Source organism: Phoenix dactylifera, chromosome 9, assembly GCF_051530095.1.
Source record: "Phoenix dactylifera cultivar Ajwa chromosome 9, Ajwa_hap1_PhDact_Kaust_v1.1, whole genome shotgun sequence".
Taxonomy (NCBI): Eukaryota; Viridiplantae; Streptophyta; class Magnoliopsida; order Arecales; family Arecaceae; genus Phoenix; species Phoenix dactylifera.
This window is the reverse complement of record NC_143198.1, coordinates 4,295,322-4,314,388: the sequence shown is the minus strand read 5'-3', so window position 1 is coordinate 4,314,388 and position 19,067 is coordinate 4,295,322. Positions and strand designations below refer to the sequence as shown.

Here is a 19,067-nt window from a genome sequence, read left to right as displayed (position 1 = left end):
TCCTCTCTCCTGGTTTTCTAAATAACACTCCCTGATTAATTTTTTTAAAAAAAGCCACAGCAGATTAAGAATAGGAAGCAAATCACTAAAGATTATTTCAGATAACCAATTTTATCCGGATTATTATAAGCGCCTGAAATAAGAAAGTGCATCAAGCTACGGCTAAGTATACAAGAAGTTGTGCAACCATTGGGTTAACCACTTTCCCATCATTTGTCATTGCATTGAACTAAATCATCAAGTTTGCACGGTTTTGAATAGGTCAGTCGCTCGTGAGAACAAATTGGATGGTTTATCCACCAAAATTTTTCTTGCAGTTTCAAAATACCAGAGAAATTTCCTTGGCCAGTTGTACAGATATTGAACACTCCTAAGTAGCTGCACCTGAAAAATAGGTAGTTCACCGCATGATGCCTGCGAACCCCCGAAATCCAAATGATTTGAAATATACAAACATCTGAGACCAAAATTCATTAGCAAATATTTTGTAACTGAGAACTATGTATTTCAGTTTTCAACATTCTCAAATTGGTTTTCAACATCGTATCCATCCAAACATTATATAAGTTGGGCATCAACAGCTCTATGCACAGTCCACATAACATTAACAAACCTGCACCTCATGAAAATTTCACATGTTCAAGTGAACAAAGCATGATTGCCAAAACCCTCAGAAAACAAGTGATTCTAGTTTTTGTATATCAATCTTTTGATCAAAAACCTACAACTATTCTTATCACAATTCACAAACAATTTGTGCATGCTATTTGTTTGATCCTTGTCTATAAACCTATGAAGATTACATGATATTCTAATGCTTCTCTTCCTTGGGAATGTCTTTCTTCGGAGCTTGCGAATCCAATTCTTTGGGAGCTGTTCGCTCCGCAGACCTGTGAAAAATAAGGGCAGTTTAAGAAAAGATAACTAATGTCCATTAGAATTTGCTAAACTTAGAACCTACATTACATAATATGATGGGCAAGTAGATGCAACATGTTCTAACATGTCTAGAAGTGGAAGATCAACCATGTACTCTCAATTTTTTTTTTTGGGATGATAGAAACATGTCCTCACAATTGAACATTGAAAACCGAAAGCACAAAAGTCATTATCAGGATTCAAGGAAAGATGAGGGTATCACTGTTCCTTACTTTCCTCAGAACTATGAGGAGTTCTTCCAGGACCAAGACATCAAGAGAAAAATACAAATGCATTAGCAGATAGCCACTTACACACATCCATAACATCAACTGGACTTAATTGAAGGTAGAAATTGCTAACTTTCCTTCCTTGTCATATCAACTAATATCAGACAAAACAGAAGAAACGTTTACTAAGTTATATTACATGCAATGGTGGGTTCCCATGAATTCTGCAAGTTTAAAGTTGTGCTGGCTCAAACTGATGAGACAGTTTGGCTTCTACACAATCATTCCCCACATCAAAAGCATGCAACTACAAACATGATTTCCCAAAGAAAGACAAAGTCATCAGAAATTTCAGAAACTCAGCCATGAGACCGCTGACACAATCGGTAGAGATCCACAAATGTAACTAAGAAAGTAGTCAGAGGCAAAAGATTAAAAAGCCTGTCTGTTGTCGCTCCAATTACATAATGGAACCTTGACAGAAACACGATTTCTGCTTGGAATCTAGAAAGGATAGAAACATGCGAAGATAACTATTCTAACACCCTGAAAGTGACTAAATCATAACTTTTAACAAGTTGGTGCAACTAAAAAATCTGACTATAATATTAACTTTATGGTGATCCCTGTATAATGCATAAAGCAAATATTGAACCTGCCACCATCGACAACTTATAATACAGGTTTTCTTCTACAGAAACTATGGATGTTACTTAAGAACGTAGGCCGCTTTTAGCCTCTTCAACCCCCTCAGCATGTTCTAACAGGTCTAAGTATCTAAACAGAGTAGTACGAATGTGAGGTGCGTAAATGACAAAAGCCATAATAGAGAAACCTTCTCCCAACAATAGGGAAGCATATACATCCTACTTTACCATTCCTTCAATCAAGGGTTACATACTTTTTCAGTACATCTTTCATATTTTTTCTTGCATCCACAAGGATCTTGTGAACATAGAAGTAATGTTGTTACATGCATGGTTAACATCAAGCCAAACTCACCTCTAACATCTATGCATTGTCTGAGTATTTATTAAAGTCATAAGCAAGGTTTGCTATACCGGTCGCTGATGGCGCATACTGGCCGTACCGGTCGGTAACGGTGCGTATTGACCATACCATACCGTTACTGAACCAATACGCGGTACGAGGGGGTACTGACACTCGGTACGCTGAATCGAATACCATATGGGGCATACTGATACTATAATAGAATGGTGCAGTACAGGATCCAGTATTGAGATGGCCAAACCTTAGGCATAGGATTCAGTATTAGAGCCAGGCCCACGTTTGGAGTTCAAGTCACTAAGGGGCAATCTGTGGAAAGGGCCAGGGGAGGGGTTGGGCAATGAGTAAGGCCACTTGTGGAACAGGCTACCAACCGACTAGATTACAGCCACCATAAGGAAAGGCCATTTGGTTGTCCTAGAGTGAAAACCATCACATGGAAAGAGCTAACTAGACTAGAGCAAAACCTGCCACAAAGTGGGCTCCCAAGAACATCAGCTGTGAAGTGTGGTAGTTTGTTGAGTACCTGGTTAAGACCTAAATCTAATGCACCTCTAATGCTTGGGCATTTTTGGCACATCAGTTAGGGTCATAAAAAATGTTTTCGTAGAAGCCCACATAACAGAACAACTTATGTTGATACACGTTTCATTTTCCCCCAAAAAAAATCAAAGAATATGTCCTGGAATGGATTGTAAGCACCAGAAATATGCACTTAAAAAATTACTTGAGAAGGTTCCCAAAGTGGGCTTGCACCCTTAATCAGTAATGTAAAGCTTGAATCAACGCATAAAGTTCCAACTTGATGGGTATGATACTCTTAACATTCAACTTGCTATCAAAGTAGGCAACTGCATGTTGTTTTTTATGAAATTAGGAGTAATTCATGCACGTAAGATATTATATGCTGTCTAAATCACCTTACTCACTAGCATATAAGTGTTTAAATCATCTTCGCTCTTCTTTTTAGAAGCACTAATTGCCACATCTTTCAAATTTGGAACAGAAAGAAAACAAATAAACAAAGATGCAAAAACAAAACACTAGGAGTTCCTAAATTTTTAAGTCTGTAACTTGAAGTGAACTCTCAATAAAACCTAAGAACAAGAAGATCATAGAAGAACATATTACCCAAGCCATGACTTGAAACGCTGGCCAAATCACAGTCTGAAGGGCATGACCAAGTAACTTACCTTAAGTCTCTAAAAACACTTCTCAGTCATTTTTAGGTCAGTTATAGCTATAGCTGCTCCTCAAGCTCATCTTCAAGGGAACAGTAAAACCCAGCATCACGTCAAGCTTATTATTCATGTGAGGTACTAGAAAATGATACTTATTCCTTTCCAAAAGAAATTATTACGAGTAGGACTTTCCACATGCTGGATGGGGGAACAAAAATTAAGTGGTAAGTGCATCTAATAAATTAATGCAACCTAAAAAACTGAAGAAAAAAGGATGATATCATTTCATCTCACTATGTACATTGGATCTAAGATTTCTTGTAAAGCATGAGACTTTAGTTATAATCCTCATCAATTTGATACATGAATTGATAGTGCTTGCTGAGCCATTCTCTGCACAGCTAAAGTATCATGCCATTTTGTCAAAGAACAATCAACTGCTTGAGCAATATCCTCTTAATCTAATGGTAGAAACTTCTCCTAATCTACTATTACCCAACGCCCTCTTAGTTGAATAGTTGTTTGAGTCTATATATCAAATTTTCCCCACATCACTATACACAAGTTTGACATCTTGCAAAGCATACCCATTTCCACCATCATGTCATGCAACTTGTAATTATTTCCAAAGATTGTAATCCTTTACATCTAATTCTGTCCGGAATGGAACGTGATTCTTGTTTTGCAGCGAAGCCAGAACATCGATATACAGATTCTTTGTGATGTCAATGATATGACCATGCTCCTTGTCCCCTACATTCTCACAAATGAGATAAACATTGTCAAGAACGGACCTTTAATGCTTGGTGGCTCAATGATGCACTCTGCCCCTTACTGGAGTGTTCCAGTGGCAGTGTGAACAGAATCACCTTAACCTTTTTCTATTACTCTCCATTATACCCTTGTTGACGTTATTTTCAATATACTTACTCGTAGCTTTGCTTATTTGATACCTGTTAATATTAAAAGCAGCAGCACAATTTTTAGTTCTATAATTGGACCATTCAAAAATTTCTATTTTGCAGAACTTATATTAGCATCTCGCATCAGTTTGCGCCATGCATCTTAGAAGCTTATGCCACTAAGAACAACAACTTAAATATTCGAACTGAGCTTTAATATCAACAAATAAAGATCACATATCAACAGCAGATGCACATATAAGTTTAAAGGAACTAGATAGAGTGCTTATAATGATTAAACTAAGGGCACACTCAAAGAGGAAATAAGTCGGAATTTCAGTGCAAAGGATTTCTTTCTGGCATACAGAACTTTCTCATGATAATTTATGATGGTTTTCAAAGAAATAATAAAAAAGAAAAATGATGGGCTGATGACCATACGGTGATAATGTTCATGTCAATTATTTTATAACTTAGCTCTCCCAACATGTACTAACTAGTAATAATGGGATAGAAACTTATAGTATATTTCACGACACTCTAAGAACTTAATTATCATGGAGGCATGTAAGCACATCAACTAGCATATGTTAGTACCTGAGTATGGCATTTAATTCGCTCTTTTCTTTCTTATTCTTAATAAATAGTTGATACAGCTTGAAATTTACTGTGGGCAGCAGTGATAGGGTTAGGTGCCTTGGATGTGCCCTAAATAGGCTGTTCAGTTTTTATTGGACCACTCTCTACCAACTGCTTGGCCTATGAAGGAAAGGATGGTGATGAAGGCCCAACCTTGCAGTTTGCCCATGAAGGCACAAAAATCTGGTTGCAAGCAAAATCGTCTTATTGTCGATATGTTCGGCCAAGATAAAAAATCTAAGGATATTTGCTCCATGTTAAAATTCTTTTACAAATGTATTTAATTTTGTTGGCACTGTGTTCATAAGTAGTGATGATGAATGCAGTGTGAGACAGAGAGCATAACCTGAAAGCCTCAGTGAATCACCATGCCCTGAGATACTAGCTATTAAGGGATGTGGTTTATTTCAGGGTGCTGTAGTTCATTAAGGCTGTTGGTTATACTCCACATCTCATGTGGCATGCTTCACTTTACCTGCAAACAGCAAGGTAAAGCTCTTCTCTCAATGTTTTAAAACGAAGGGGAAAACAAAAGAGAAAATAAAGAGCCCTAAAGAACAGCACACCAGGCAAAACGATTCTATACATCCATAAATCATAACTTTCATTCACTTTCCAATATCATTTATAACAAAGTTAAAAATAAAGCAAAAGATTGTTAATCAAACCACTACTTCAACAGAATTTTGAAAAAAGATAACAACAATAACCAAAATAGCAATCGGGATATGAAGCTAAACCATGCAATCTAACCTTTCCACCTTCACAGCTGGAGGGTCAGCAGCAACATAAGTAACGCTGTTTGTGGTAGGTGAGCCTCTAGTAGATGACTCACGCAGGAGCTGGTTTACTCTCTGCACCACAGCCTCCCTGAACTCTTTTCTGAAGAACATAGTCTTCCTCAATTCCAACAGCAACTTTTGACACCTCTCACAAAGATCCACATCCTGGAGATGAAACTCGTGCAAGGTTTCTTTCTGATGGAAATCTTGAGAACCATCTAAGCCTTACCTATTCGCGCCATACGAAGGACAGCCAGCAGGAAGGCAGTCCTCAGCCACATTTATAGAAGGATTGCCTTCTATCTTCTGGGTTTTAGATTTTTTGGTGGTCATGCTAGGGTTTCTCCTTGACATTGAGAAATGAAGGGGCATATGACTTATGGGAGAGAGTGCAACAAGTGGAGGAAAAAAAGAGAGAGAGAATGTTGAAGTTGGGGAGATTAAAGAGGGAATCTGGTCATTTTGAATTGAAGATAGACTTGGTGAAGGTCATACATGGAGCCATCTCCTTCTAAATTTCCAATTATTGATAGTGGTAAACAAGGAAGGTAGTATAGTTCTAGATTATGGTATTAGTGGTGGTCAACCTAGAAACCAGACCAAACAAGCCTTAAATGCAAATTCCACACCAGATTTCTCATGTGAAGCAGCTTATCTTCCATTAATTAGCATTTAGAAATCTGTGCAGAGGATGGCTGGTGCAAGTTGGTTGATGTGCCCAATGCTGGAGCATGGTAAATGGATAAGCAAGCATGGAAGTCTCCTACATAGCCATGCACCTAAAACATACCCACTTGGGTCAAATGAAAGTTCCTTTTGTAAATCTACTTCCTTTCATTTATTTTCCCCTTTCTTTTGGATATAAACACTATTCCTTTAGAGATATACAAACATGTTTGCATATACATATGGAACTACTTACCTTAGTTGATTTTGGAGTATTTTTTATGGAACACATTTCTTGTTAAGAAATTGCATGACTCTACAAATTTGCAACTTGATGTTCTTTTTATAGTAATTAAGCATTAAAGACTGGAAACAAAATGTTCCTTAGCAAACCCTAGGCACCCAGCCATGCAACTAGAAGTAACAACTTCACACACAATGATCGAAAATCCAATACATCGTAACAAGATTCAAACCCATAGAGTTATCCAATGACAAAATATAAATGATTCCTTCACCTAGAATCTGGTGCTGCCCATCAATTATTATCTGTACCTACTTAATCAAAAACCTTATGGGCTGTAAATTCATTAACAAAGAGGATTTTTCTTTGCATTATCAATATTCTAAAAAAGGTGAAATGTTTTAAAATTAACTCGCCAAAAAAAAAAATAAATATCAATAATGATTTAACAATTACATGTGCAAGAACACAATTTTTCTCGCCAAACACATAATTTTTCCATTATAGTCTCACAATCTACATCCTCATGAACCACAACCTTCTTTAAAATTCTGATCAGCCCTAGGGTTAGGTCAAAATAAAAGAGGGGACAGAGTTTGTTTAGAAGGAACTATTATGGTTTAAAAAGGAATTCTGGACATTGTAGAGGATGAGGAAAAAGAGAAGGAGGAGCAGAGAGCAGGGAACTAAAATTTCATAGAAGAAGAAATCCTTTTTCTTTATTCAATCTCCAGAACTGCATTACATAGATCCAAGACCCCTATTTAGCAATAGAAAAGCCGCTGACTCAGATTTTTAGACTTCCTAATGTACCCATATAAGGAACTGGTTACTGTTCCCAATATAGGATTATGAACATTAACAGAAGCAATACCACTGCACTACCATGCCTTATTAAGCCCTTAAATAGAGATCTTTTAGACTCAACCCTTCATTAAATAGATTAAACATCCTGAAATCACTAAGTAAAATAAAACAAAACAACATAATAGACTAAAACTAAACCTACTAGCTATTGCAATTATCCATGGCCCTTTGATGCAACAAATTTTCAACAATATGAAAAGCTCAAAATTATTTACATGTTCTTTTTGTTGGGTCATCATCCACAAACTTAAATGAATTTTAGCATATATACAGATGCTCATTTTCCACCAATCAAACAAGAAAGATTTAATCTTTTATTGCAAGAGAAAATAAGACAGGAACAATGGTAATCAAGGGTGTAATATCTGGATGTGATCAATAAAATAAACACAGAAATGATCGGAGTTGATGAATACATGTCCCTTGATAGTAACAAGGATGTACAAAACCAAATAAAATTGATGAAAAGTATTTGTGAATTATAGTTCCACTGTTATAATAAAACACTTAATCGGAAGCTGCCACATTTAACTCTATGAAAAACAAAGATAGATAAAGAAAAGCTTAGATAATTCTTGTATAATCATAATTTTGTATATCTTTTCATTCACCAACCAAAAATCAACATTTTAGTCGCTCAAGAAAGCGCATCACTGACCCACGCAGTTTGAGAAGAAACTGAATCACTTACCATCAGAAAGCTAACGATTAAAGCAACTCCACAACTTCGAAATTTAAAAAAATAATAATTTTAAAATGAACCATAAAACATTTGTGACAATAACTAACAGATTACTAATAATAATCTCAAGAAAGCAATCGAATCCATCCAACTAATTTCTCGAACGACTGAAGCAATTGTAGCAACCAATTTGAATTGCATAAAATTTAAGTTTTAAGTCACTTGGTTAACTAAAATCTCCGAGCGAAACACATTCTCAGCTACGAATTGATGCGACGAAAGGAAGCAAAGTTCGAATTCGAAGAAGGAAAGGAAGGGATTTTGCTTTACTTGGCGGCAGAGGTGGATTCCTCCTCGAGCCACTGGCGGATTTGGCGGACGTTGCGGCGGAAGATGGTGGCGGACTGCTTGACGTCGCTGCGGAGGAGGAGGACGGCGGCGCTGACGCCGACCACCGTCAGGATGAAGTTGGTCAGGGCCATCGCTCTCAAAAGAAAACCCTAGAAAATACCCTAGGCAGCTCTCACTCTTCAAAGCACTCTTCGGAGCAAAGAGGACTAGAGGAAAATATGGGAACGGAGCATGGGGGAGAGCTGTAAGCGGGTCAGGCAGACCGGTTCGGATCCTCAACCACCCCGATTTGGGCTGAATCCGTACCCAAAATCTCGACCAGAAAATACTGAGTGAACCATGCACTCCTTCGTGCTGTGATACTATTTCTCACAACTCAAATCCTCAACCCAAAAAAATAGCTAAATAATATTTTTTAAATTTCTTAATTCTGTATAAATATTTAAAATTTTCATGACAAATAACCGATGTGGAACTAAACACACGTCCACATAGGTTCTCACAGACTCCATCCTGAATTTTATTCCATGACTTCTTTTATTTATTTCTAAACCATCTGCTATCTTGCTATCTCTTCTCAAAAAAAATCGCTTGATATTTTTTGTTTTAAAGCCATACTTTCTGAAACTCCAGCGCCTTTCTCTATCAGATCTTGTCATGTGCACAGAATTTTGGTGTATATTTGTTGAAACAAGACCCATCAATGTCATCGGAAGTGCTGTAAGCCCCGGTCTCTTGCAGCCCCTTCAGATTGACATTGTTTTATTGATGTCCAAGCCCCGGTCTCCCCTTTTCCATCTTAAGAAACTCTAATAATTTTATCCTTCCTTTCAGCTTCAAGCTTATTATGCAGTTGAAGTTCTAGCTCTATAATCCGGAGATTGATCTCATGCAAAGTTTTTTTCATGCAAGGTTGTCTTCTGATACAGATCCCAGATAACATTCCAGCCTTGTCCATTTGCACTTGATGATGGATTACCACTCAGAATATGGGCTTCAGTCGCACCTGCAGAAGGATTGCCTTCCGTCTTCGTGGTTTTGGATTTTGGTGGCCTATGCTAGGGTTCCCAAGGATGCGCCACTGTCTGTAGTGCTTATAGGAGAGATTGTGCAGCTTGATCGAGGCCACATATGGAAGCATCATTTTGTAACTTTCTTGCATTGGTTTGAGTAAGTCAAGTAACAAATTTTTTTGTTAAGCCGAATAAATTAAATAATGTGAGTATAGGTACATTTATAAAAATTAGAAAATAAAATATTTAAAATTTGAGATGGAAGATGTGCTGAAGAATTCCAAAATATAGTTTTAGTATGATTAGCCGCATAGCTTGCTATCTGGTATGTAGCAATATTACCTTTTTCGCTTAAATATGTGAAATCTTAATAGAGAGCAGGATATGCATCATCTGCCAGCGATCATGTAAGAGTGAATGGAGTTTGACATCTACAAAAGATGGATCCAAAAGATATGTAAACTATCAAAGAATCCTCCTCTAAATAAATATGAGAAGCATTCGACCTCTACACAGTATAAGTCAAGTAATATTTTTCAAAGATATGTATTCATGTTTGTCAATTAGCACCTAGGTCAAACAATCTCTAAGCGTATAGTTCTGCACTAGAATTCTTTTGCCCGCCATCCTTTCTACTACCCGTCAACACCTAAAATCCTACATACTAGATAAATAGGGTGTGGAGATTTGTACATGTGATACTAGAGGTAAAGATGAAACCCTCTTGCATGATCTCTACTTATTAGTTTTTAAAATCTGGTTAATCAGACAGCCTAAACTTGAATGTGCCCATTTATTGACCCTAAATGTTGCGCCCCAAATTCGGGATAAAATACAGCCATACTACCGAGGGGTACAACCCATGATAACATGAAGCCAACCATTTTATTTAGCTTCCAAACCATTTCAAACAAAATATAATAAATAAAAGTCCAATTTGATCATCTACAAAGTAAACACTGATTCAGAGCATCTAAATCCAAACATAATTACCAAACCCATAATTCTTAATATTTAAAAAATTACTAAGCTATAAATCTATGACTAACTAAAGAATTAAAGTTCTAATATTATTTGTTAAGTTTGCTGGCGCGAACCCTAAGCTTGGACCATCCTTCATCCCTACTAACCCTATTCATCTAGAAAAAAAAAAATAAAAATAAAGATATGTGAGCAACACAACTCAATAACTAAATCTTACCAGGTCAAGCATAAGTTTTTCTATGTTAGTGCATTATTTAAGAAAAATAATAGTTATGGCAAAAATAAAGCACTTACTAGTATAATATATTAAATCAAATCATAAAGTCAATCATGCATACATAAATCATCAATATTTCATAAATATGGTTCCAAGTTCATATTGCAAATATATCCATAAATCATTCTTATGTCGTTTAGTATATTATAGTTCAAAATATTGCTTACAGATATTAGTGCTATGGTCACTTTATACCCGCGATGGGGCATGTGTTCATAATCGATATAGATACATATTTTGAATACCAACTTTATACTCACCGGCAGGACCTGTGTTCGTATGAATGCTAGCTTCGAGTATCGATCTTTTCCAAGTCTAGGGGTTCATGCATAGCTATTTGAGAGCTTTTCAAATATTTATATCTTTTTCTTAAAATATACACATAAATAGATAAAAAATACTAAATGACACGATTAGATTCATATTTCATAAACAAACTATTTTCATTAAAAATATTCATGAAACTATTTTTCATAATAAAGCATGATTTTCGTAATACATATGTTAATCCATAATTTTAAGAAAACTTGGCCTCTTTGCTAGCAATATCATATGCATGAAAAATATGATAATTTAAAAAATAATAAGAAGTGCAAAATCTACTTACCTTTTTCGCCTTAGATTGTCAAACTTTGCTAGGCGAATCAACTAAATCTATTTAAAATATTAGAAGCAAAATTAATTTCTATTCAAAGATTTGAATGGAATTAAAAATAATAAGGGATAAGAACAATTAGCTGAATGATAGCGTTAGATGGTTCCGAGTGCGTCAGGCTTGGGCGCTCCAAACAATGAATCATGGGGCACGAACTCGATCAAGGTCAAAGTCATTGAACAAGGTTCATCATTGTGGGTTTTAGGAACACTCTACAAAGCCATGGTGGTCATTTTGATAGGCTGGTCGAGCACCCAAGCAATTTAGGGCCTATTTGTGGGGGTTAACTCAAGTCCGTAGAACAGGTGGACATACCCTGTATTGAGATTCATGGGTCTATTTAGAGAAAGAAATAGGGATATGAGAGAAAAAGAAGAGAGAGAAAGAGAAGGATGGCCTCTCTCTCCTCCTCTTCTTTTCTTCTATTCTTTCTTCTTAGCAAAATAGAGTAAGAAGGAGGTGGACTGATGGCTGACCAAGGGGGTTAGGCAAGGCGGCAGCTGGCATTGGTGGTGGCAACGGAGAGCGGCCGATGACGACTAGTGGGAGCGGTCGTGCTCAGTCAAAACAAAGAAAGAAAAAAAAAGAAGAGGTGCAGCGCCCATAGTTGCCTTGGTGGCAGCCTTCTCGGCCCAAAGGAGTGGTGACAGAGGTGGAAAACTCACTGACGAGTGGCGTGAACGACGACTCTCGATCAACGGTGGCGATTTCCAACAGATCCTAATGAGAAGATGAGTGATGGTTCTCGGGATAAATTTGGCTCAACGACCTCTACGACCGATTGTTCGCTGGTTTCAACAGCCCCTACCAGCTACTGGTTGTTTGCACCAGCTCTGAGGAGTTCGCGCGGGCCGCACCTCCCTCGGCCTTGCCCCAACAGTGGTCGTTTCGGGCCGTTTGGGTAGGGGATCGCGATCCCTGTTCCGATTTATTTTTGTTTGGATTTTTGAATTTGAAGGCGAGTAGAACTTTGGTTCAGGTCAGGGCAGCTGGCCAAATTCTCACACTAAATCAATCCGATTTTTCTCTTTGGGTAAAAGAGCCACTGAAGTGGTAGCGCAGTGGTACCATAGCCTTACTTCTAACCAAATAGTTCTGAGTTCGAAACGCACGGGCGTTGATTAAATTGTGGAGAGCGGATATTCCCTACTCGGACACGGGGTCTGGAAGAGCGTATTGGTCTGCTGGTAGCCTCGGTGGTGCCAGGTGTGACATACTCACACGGAGGGTTCGTACTGGAGCCCAGAGGGGTAACCAAAACGGACCCATGGGTGGGGAGGATATGAGTAAAACCGGCTGGGGTGCCCAATACACGGTCTACGCGGAGGTGGGCTTGTCCCTTCCTTCCTCCTTCTCCTTCTTTTTTTTTTTTTTTTTTTTTTTCTCCAGCAAAAAGAAAAAAAGAGCTAACGTGATTTTAGAAAACCCCCGTCCAAACGTATTTTATGGGATCAGACGGGCCGGCTGGGATGAGTCAGATTCTGCTATCCAAATTCAGGATATCCTCCTCGGATATCATACAATCCATCCAAACATGGGGATAGCATCCACGCGTTTCCCCCTTCGTTTTTTTTTGCTAACCCACCCCACCCACCCCACCACCCACCCCCCCCCCCCCCCCCCCCCCCCCCCCGGGGTTTTCGACTACCCGTTTTCGATACGGTTCCCACAGTGTTATGGGGCGGCTTCTACCACCCGCTTAAAACCTATCATCAGTCTGTATATATCCTTCGAAACGAGAGAGGAGAAAAAAGGGCTCCATGGCGATCTCTCTCTCCTCCCTCACCTCCTCCTTCTCCTCTCTTTCCTTCTCCTCCCAAATCTCCTCGAAGCCGCGAACCCTCTCCCTCCCACGGATTCGGTCGCCCCCCAATGCCGCGCCCCTCCGGCGGAACCGTCCCTCCGCGATCGTCGCCTCCTCCTCTTCCACCGCAGTCGCCTCCGTGGCCGGCGGCACGTTCGCCCCCACGACGGCGGGCCTGGAAGGGATGAGCTTGGAGAAGTACGTGAAATCGAGGCTTCCAGGCGGGTTCGCGGCCCAGAAGATCATCGGGACCGGCCGGAGGAAATGCGCTATAGCTCGCGTTGTACTCCAAGAAGGGACCGGAAAGGTCATCATCAACTACCGGGACGCCAAGGTCGGGAAACCTTTCCCCAGTGCTATCAAAAATTTATATATAGGTTATTTTTCCAGTTGTGATAGTTTGCTGAAATTTGGGCTCTTTTTTCCCCACTCATTTGCTTCCTTGAATTAATTTTTCTTCTCTATATTGCTTTTGAGAAGAAGAATTAACTTATTGCAGTTTTATAGCGTTTGATTTTGTAAGGAAGTTTTGGGTGGCTCCCTTTTGCTGAAATTTGGATTCTTTCGTTTCCTTCAATCTTTTATGTGTTGGAAAGAATTCTGCTTCTCTCTATGATTCCGTTATGAGAAAGAAGAAATTTTTGGCGCTATAACAACTCTAGATTGGGTGAAAAATTCTTGCATCATTCGTATAAGTGTCAAATGAAGTGTCTTTCCTTTGACAAAATTGGGAATCTTTTGTTCCCCATTTATTGTTCTTCTTTGAAAGATTCGTACTTTTCTATACTGCCATTGTTGAAAAACAACAATTTTTGGGCAGTGCAATACATCTAAATTTGATGGGGAACTGCTTGTCATTGTTTCAAATTGCTCCTGACAGAAATTTAGTATTTTTAGACCTTATTACAATTTTTTGGTAGGCAAACCTCGGTGGAAATCTGGGACAAGGAGGAGATGTTTACTAACAATCTGATAATTTTCTCGATGATTGCCAAACTGAAAGAAATAAATCTCAGTAAAATTTCACTATAGTCATGACCAGATTGTCGAGCTTCCCTAATGCTAGGGCGGCTTTGAGCCCAGTTGCTATACTAAATGTAATAGAGTTCAATTTATGTCAGCATTTGATCAATATTACACTGCAAACAGGTTGGTTGGCCTGAAAACTTGAATTGCCCTAAATCTGGACAAGCATATGTTTGTTCAAGATCTTATCTGCATCATTCATTATGTGAATTGATTCTTAAAACAATCTGACTCTCATTTGTTTATGCACCTAAAGGGTCAATATTAGGTGCAATGGATCTACCCTAATCAGACTTGATCCAAGACACAAATTGATACATGTATGCTTTTCTATAGTTATCTCAATATTCCATTAGTGCTAGATAGTAGCATTCTAGTGCTTAATAATTCTAATGAAACACTAACCTAATCAGACTTGATCCAGGACACAAATTGAAACACTTCTTTTTTCGTTATTTAGAAGCATGATATGATGTGCCAAGTGCATTCTGCTTTTCATTATGAGCAGACAAAGGTGATATATGAGGATTGAATAATTAAGTTAATTTCATTTGACATATAGGATTATGCTGCATTCATTATAAGATTGTGAATCTTCTTGTATACTTGCCACAAGGAGAACAAACTTCTTAAGAGCCACGAAGTGAGGAAGCTACCACTAGCCAAACTTGTCCACATGATCTTTCTAGGACTTCAATCCAAACGATGCAATGTAATGTATTTACCTTGCCTGACCCAATGATTTTAAGTGGGTCTGCTTGCACATTAACTTTGGTGGAGATTTTGATGGGTCTTACTTGGGTCAAGATCTCTGACCCGACTGGATCTATTTGAGCCTGCATGCTAGAGTGAGTTCCTTGTCATTGTCATTGCTAGGCATTGGGAATACATTAAAGTTCACTTATGATGCATACTTACAAAACTACTTTGAGGTTGTCCACCAGTTTGGTTACACAAGCAATCACCATTATCTGGTAAAGTCATGATTGGTGGCCAACCATAAAATGTAAATAAATGAAGACAACTCTTCTAGTCAACCTGGCATATCTATTTTGCCCTTGTCGTTCACACCTTGTTTTGAGCTTGACATCTTCTTCTCTCTTTTTTTGGGGGGGGTGGGGGGGGGGGGGGGGGGGGGAAGGGGCGAGGATAGGAAAGGTGATTTTTGGAGTCCTATGACTAGATTAGTCCATAGTCGGTCTGAGTGCCTGACCTATCATATTAATTATGGTTTTTTGAAAGGGGTTCTAGAAAGATGAGATCTTTTCCTTACTAGAATATATTTTAAGGTGGGTAAACAAATTTTGTTGAAGCTTTTGAGAGATTCCTAGTATTTTTGCTCTCCTATTGGAGTTGCTGTATCATTTGCCTTGCTTAAAGAGTTGAATTGCTAATGGACTGGGTTGGGATATTTGGTCCATTTAATGGTATGGAACTTCTAAAAGGCATTTAATTGTTCCTTAATTTATTGAAAGTGAGAAACAAACCATGATGACCAAGATTTGTCAAACAGGTACCGGGCATCGTATCGGCCGGTGATCGGTTCGGCACTGTGTTGGTACGTACCATACTGACTGAATTGTACCGGAACTAGGAGGATGGAGAGGGAGAGAGAAGAGAGAGGAGAGGGAAGGGGGCGAGAGAGGAGAGAGAGAGGTGAGTGAGAGAGAAAGGAGAGAACAGAGAGGGAGAGAAAGAAACAGAGGGAGGGATGTGTACAATTCTATCGTTGTCGTCATTGTCATCACTGGTGGTGTGGTGGTGATGAAACTCTAGTTCTAGCGAGAGAGGGGAGCAAGAGAGAGCGGAGGGCTTCCTCAAACAGAGAGGGCGAGAAAGAAAGAGGGAGAGATGAACAAAAGAGAGCGGAGAGTGAGAGAGAGGGATGAGTACCGGTTCATCATCGTTTTCATTGTCATTGTTGGTAGAAGCAGCAGTGATGAAACCCTAGCCCTAACGAGAGAGGCGAGCAGGACAGTGGAAGGTTATATAAAGCCTGAATACAAACCAAATCAGAAGCCTGTTCTGTCCCGCTAACTGATTGGTTCCTGATAGTTTGTCCGTTGATCATGACCATCGAGCCCAAGCTTTTCTATACATGGCACTAGGACCATATGGTCTACTTATATAACTGATCTTTATCAAAGGAGCTGCCTGCTCCCAGCAGAGTTGCTAGGCAGCTTGTTCAAAGTTATAATCCTCCTATGTAGTATAGGGTCCATACCTTGAACTCTCCGCTGTTTATATTTAGTTCTGAAGAGATAATGGAATATAATTGATTCCAAAGGAGGTCTGAAGATATCTCAGATACAAGTCTCAGTTTTTTGTGCCTTGTTAAAATAGGTGGTAAATGTACTTTATTTGTTGAACGTATATGCTTAGGCAGAGCCTTTATTTCTCATTGAAGAAAGGCTCTGCTGCTGCTTTTAAGTGTGTGCACCTGTGCATGCTTTTCTGTATGTTTGCATGTATTGTGGCAGGCTGTCTGTTCAGTACAAGTATGCGAAGACAATGAAACTCATAGTTCTATGTTGGGCACCAAGCACAGGTAGAATGATTTTATGTCCTCATATTTTGACATATCTGTGACTATTTAGTTTATTTCTTTTCAGCCTTCTGCACCACTATTTATTAACATCACTATGGTTCCAAATGTGATTTGCAATTTCTTCATTTGCAGTTCTATTTAAAAATATTAATCGTAAGATGTGAACAATGGGCTTACATTCACTTGCCATGTTACAATTGCAACTCTCAATCTTCTTTAAGGCATTTGATGCTCTCGAAGCATCATTTCATTGTACTGATTGATTGCTAAACTAGCAACTCTAATCTATTTAATATGCATGCTGATGTTTTCTACCTTTAAAGAGTTTTAAAAAGTGTTGCAGAAGTCTGTTGTCACATAGACTTCTAGATTTACTGATTATGGGGATGCAATTAACAGGAATATCTCCAAGGAAATCCTTTGTGGCTGCAATATATCAGAACTCCCTTAGTGACTTTAGGGTATGACAGTGGCTACGATGTTTTTGTTAAAGCTCATGGCGGTGGGCTCTCAGGTCAGGCACAGGCGATTTCTCTTGGTATTGCACGTGCTTTGCTTAAGGTCAGTGAGAACCATAGGGCTCCTTTGAGGAAAGAAGGTCTTCTGACAAGAGATTCTCGAGTTGTAGAAAGGAAGAAAGTTGGTCTCAAGAAGGCACGGAAAGCCCCTCAATACTCAAAGCGTTAAAAGGTAGATTTTAGAGCAAATGCCTTCTGTTCATTGTGTTCTTTTCCGTGGTTTTGTGGTACATATCAACATATCTCTGCTTGCAGATAGTGTGATCGGTTGATCTTTTCTTGAACGACCATGGCCAGCTTTTCTCCTGTTCTACCTTTATTTTGTCAGTTCCTAGAAACTGATAAAATATGGGTAGAGAGAGTGAGATGGTTGTGCAAAATTTGACAAGAAGATCCAGTTTTGGTTTCACCTTATTTCTGTTCCACATTCTATGAGGTGACCAATTTGTCCAGTTTCACCTCTGCAATCTATGAGGCCACCAATCTGCCTACTTATACCCTGTTTCTTTTCTGCATTCCATGAGGGTGCCAATCTGTTTTCATTTAGAAAAGTCAGAACTTGCTGTTAACAAATGTTCCGCTACCTTTGTCTCAAATGTTTGGGACTGTTACTTTCCCATATGGTAAATGCATAGTTGTATTGAGAAAGGGGAATAGCTGTTTGGTGTATTTGCTCTAGTGGTTGCACTGACCGGTTATAGTTCTTTTCTGTGATTATTTGGAGATTTAGATAAAACATAAATCTCGTTGTTATTGTTACCCCTGTGCAGGTTCTGTAAGGAACTCTTGCAAACTGAGTTTGTTTACTTCAGACAAGCAAGTCCTCTCTTCAGGCCGACTGCTTGCTAGAGGATTGGTTGCATCAGGCTTTTTCATTCCATGTCTCTTCGATGTACAGTTGTTGAATGTCTATTGTCGTCTGCTTATTTTTCAAACCTACGTTTTGCTGCCTGGACTGCCAGTTCCATTCAGATGGTTCAAATTAAAGTAAATTGCGTTATCTTGTGGAATGCTGTCCTCTATTTTCCTTTCTATTAGAATCTGGATGTTGACCAAAGTTAGATATATCTTCTGCCCAAATGGGTAGTTAGTCTCGAAATATAGAGCTAATCCTCCATTGCCTTCAACTGCAAACTAGCTTCAATTTCCAGAGCTGGGTCAGACACTCTTAATTCATGGCACTCTAGACTACTTGGAGCATGCGCTCTCCCCTTTGAGCTGAACCTCTACTTTGTTGCATTCAGTTTGCTGTAAAGCACAACTTCAACCAAGAGATCCAACTCAAAGGATTTATTTATTTATTTAGAGATAAGGGGAGGAAGATCCACTCATATTATAATTATCTAAGCGTAGAGTTTTTGGATGCACCATCTAAGAATTGAACTTTGAATTTCCGGTTGCTAACCAAAGGGATTTCGGGTAAGCCCTAATCAGGAATGTGCAGAAACTTACGGCTGATCATCAATCTGATGTCAATTCTTCTGTAAGTATGAATTCACTGTTAGATTCCATTGATTGATTAGAATTAAAGGCTGCCCTTTCCTTTCAATAACTGCACTGTAGTCGGGATTTGCTTGCTACCCGGCATTGAACTCATGCTTATAATTGAAATTATGGTGTCTTCTATGAGGATAAGCCCATACTGTCCAAGATGCATAACAGGTCCCAGTATCAAAGATATGGTGTCTGCACACATATGCCCATGCACAGATATATATATATATATATATATATATATATATATATATATATATATATATATATATATATAT

General features: G+C 38.7%; 2 protein-coding genes across 3 annotated transcripts; one reads left to right on the top strand and one right to left on the bottom strand.

The window, feature by feature from the left end:
* Positions 1–483: 483 nt before the first annotated feature.
* On the bottom strand, positions 484–8,684 carry LOC103712301 (uncharacterized). Its single transcript, XM_008798783.5, has 2 exons — positions 8,450–8,684; positions 484–890 (listed from the first exon to the last, which is right to left on the bottom strand). The coding sequence occupies exons 1-2, from the start codon at positions 8,599–8,601 to the stop codon at positions 812–814; spliced, it is 231 nt and encodes a 76-aa protein (XP_008797005.1). The 5' UTR covers positions 8,602–8,684; the 3' UTR covers positions 484–811.
* Positions 8,685–13,028: 4,344 nt separating this feature from the next.
* RPS9 (ribosomal protein S9) lies at positions 13,029–18,305 on the top strand. Of its 2 annotated transcripts, none has more exons than XM_008798786.5 (3): positions 13,029–13,537; positions 17,177–17,467; positions 17,551–18,305. In XM_008798786.5, exons 1-2 carry the CDS (start codon positions 13,160–13,162, stop codon positions 17,462–17,464), a joined length of 666 nt encoding a protein of 221 aa, XP_008797008.3. In that variant the 5' UTR covers positions 13,029–13,159; the 3' UTR covers positions 17,465–17,467; positions 17,551–18,305. The 2 variants fall into 2 exon arrangements, with proteins under 2 accessions (XP_008797008.3, XP_008797007.3); XM_008798785.5 differs by having other exon boundaries at positions 13,031–13,537; positions 18,066–18,305.
* Positions 18,306–19,067: the final 762 nt, after the last annotated feature.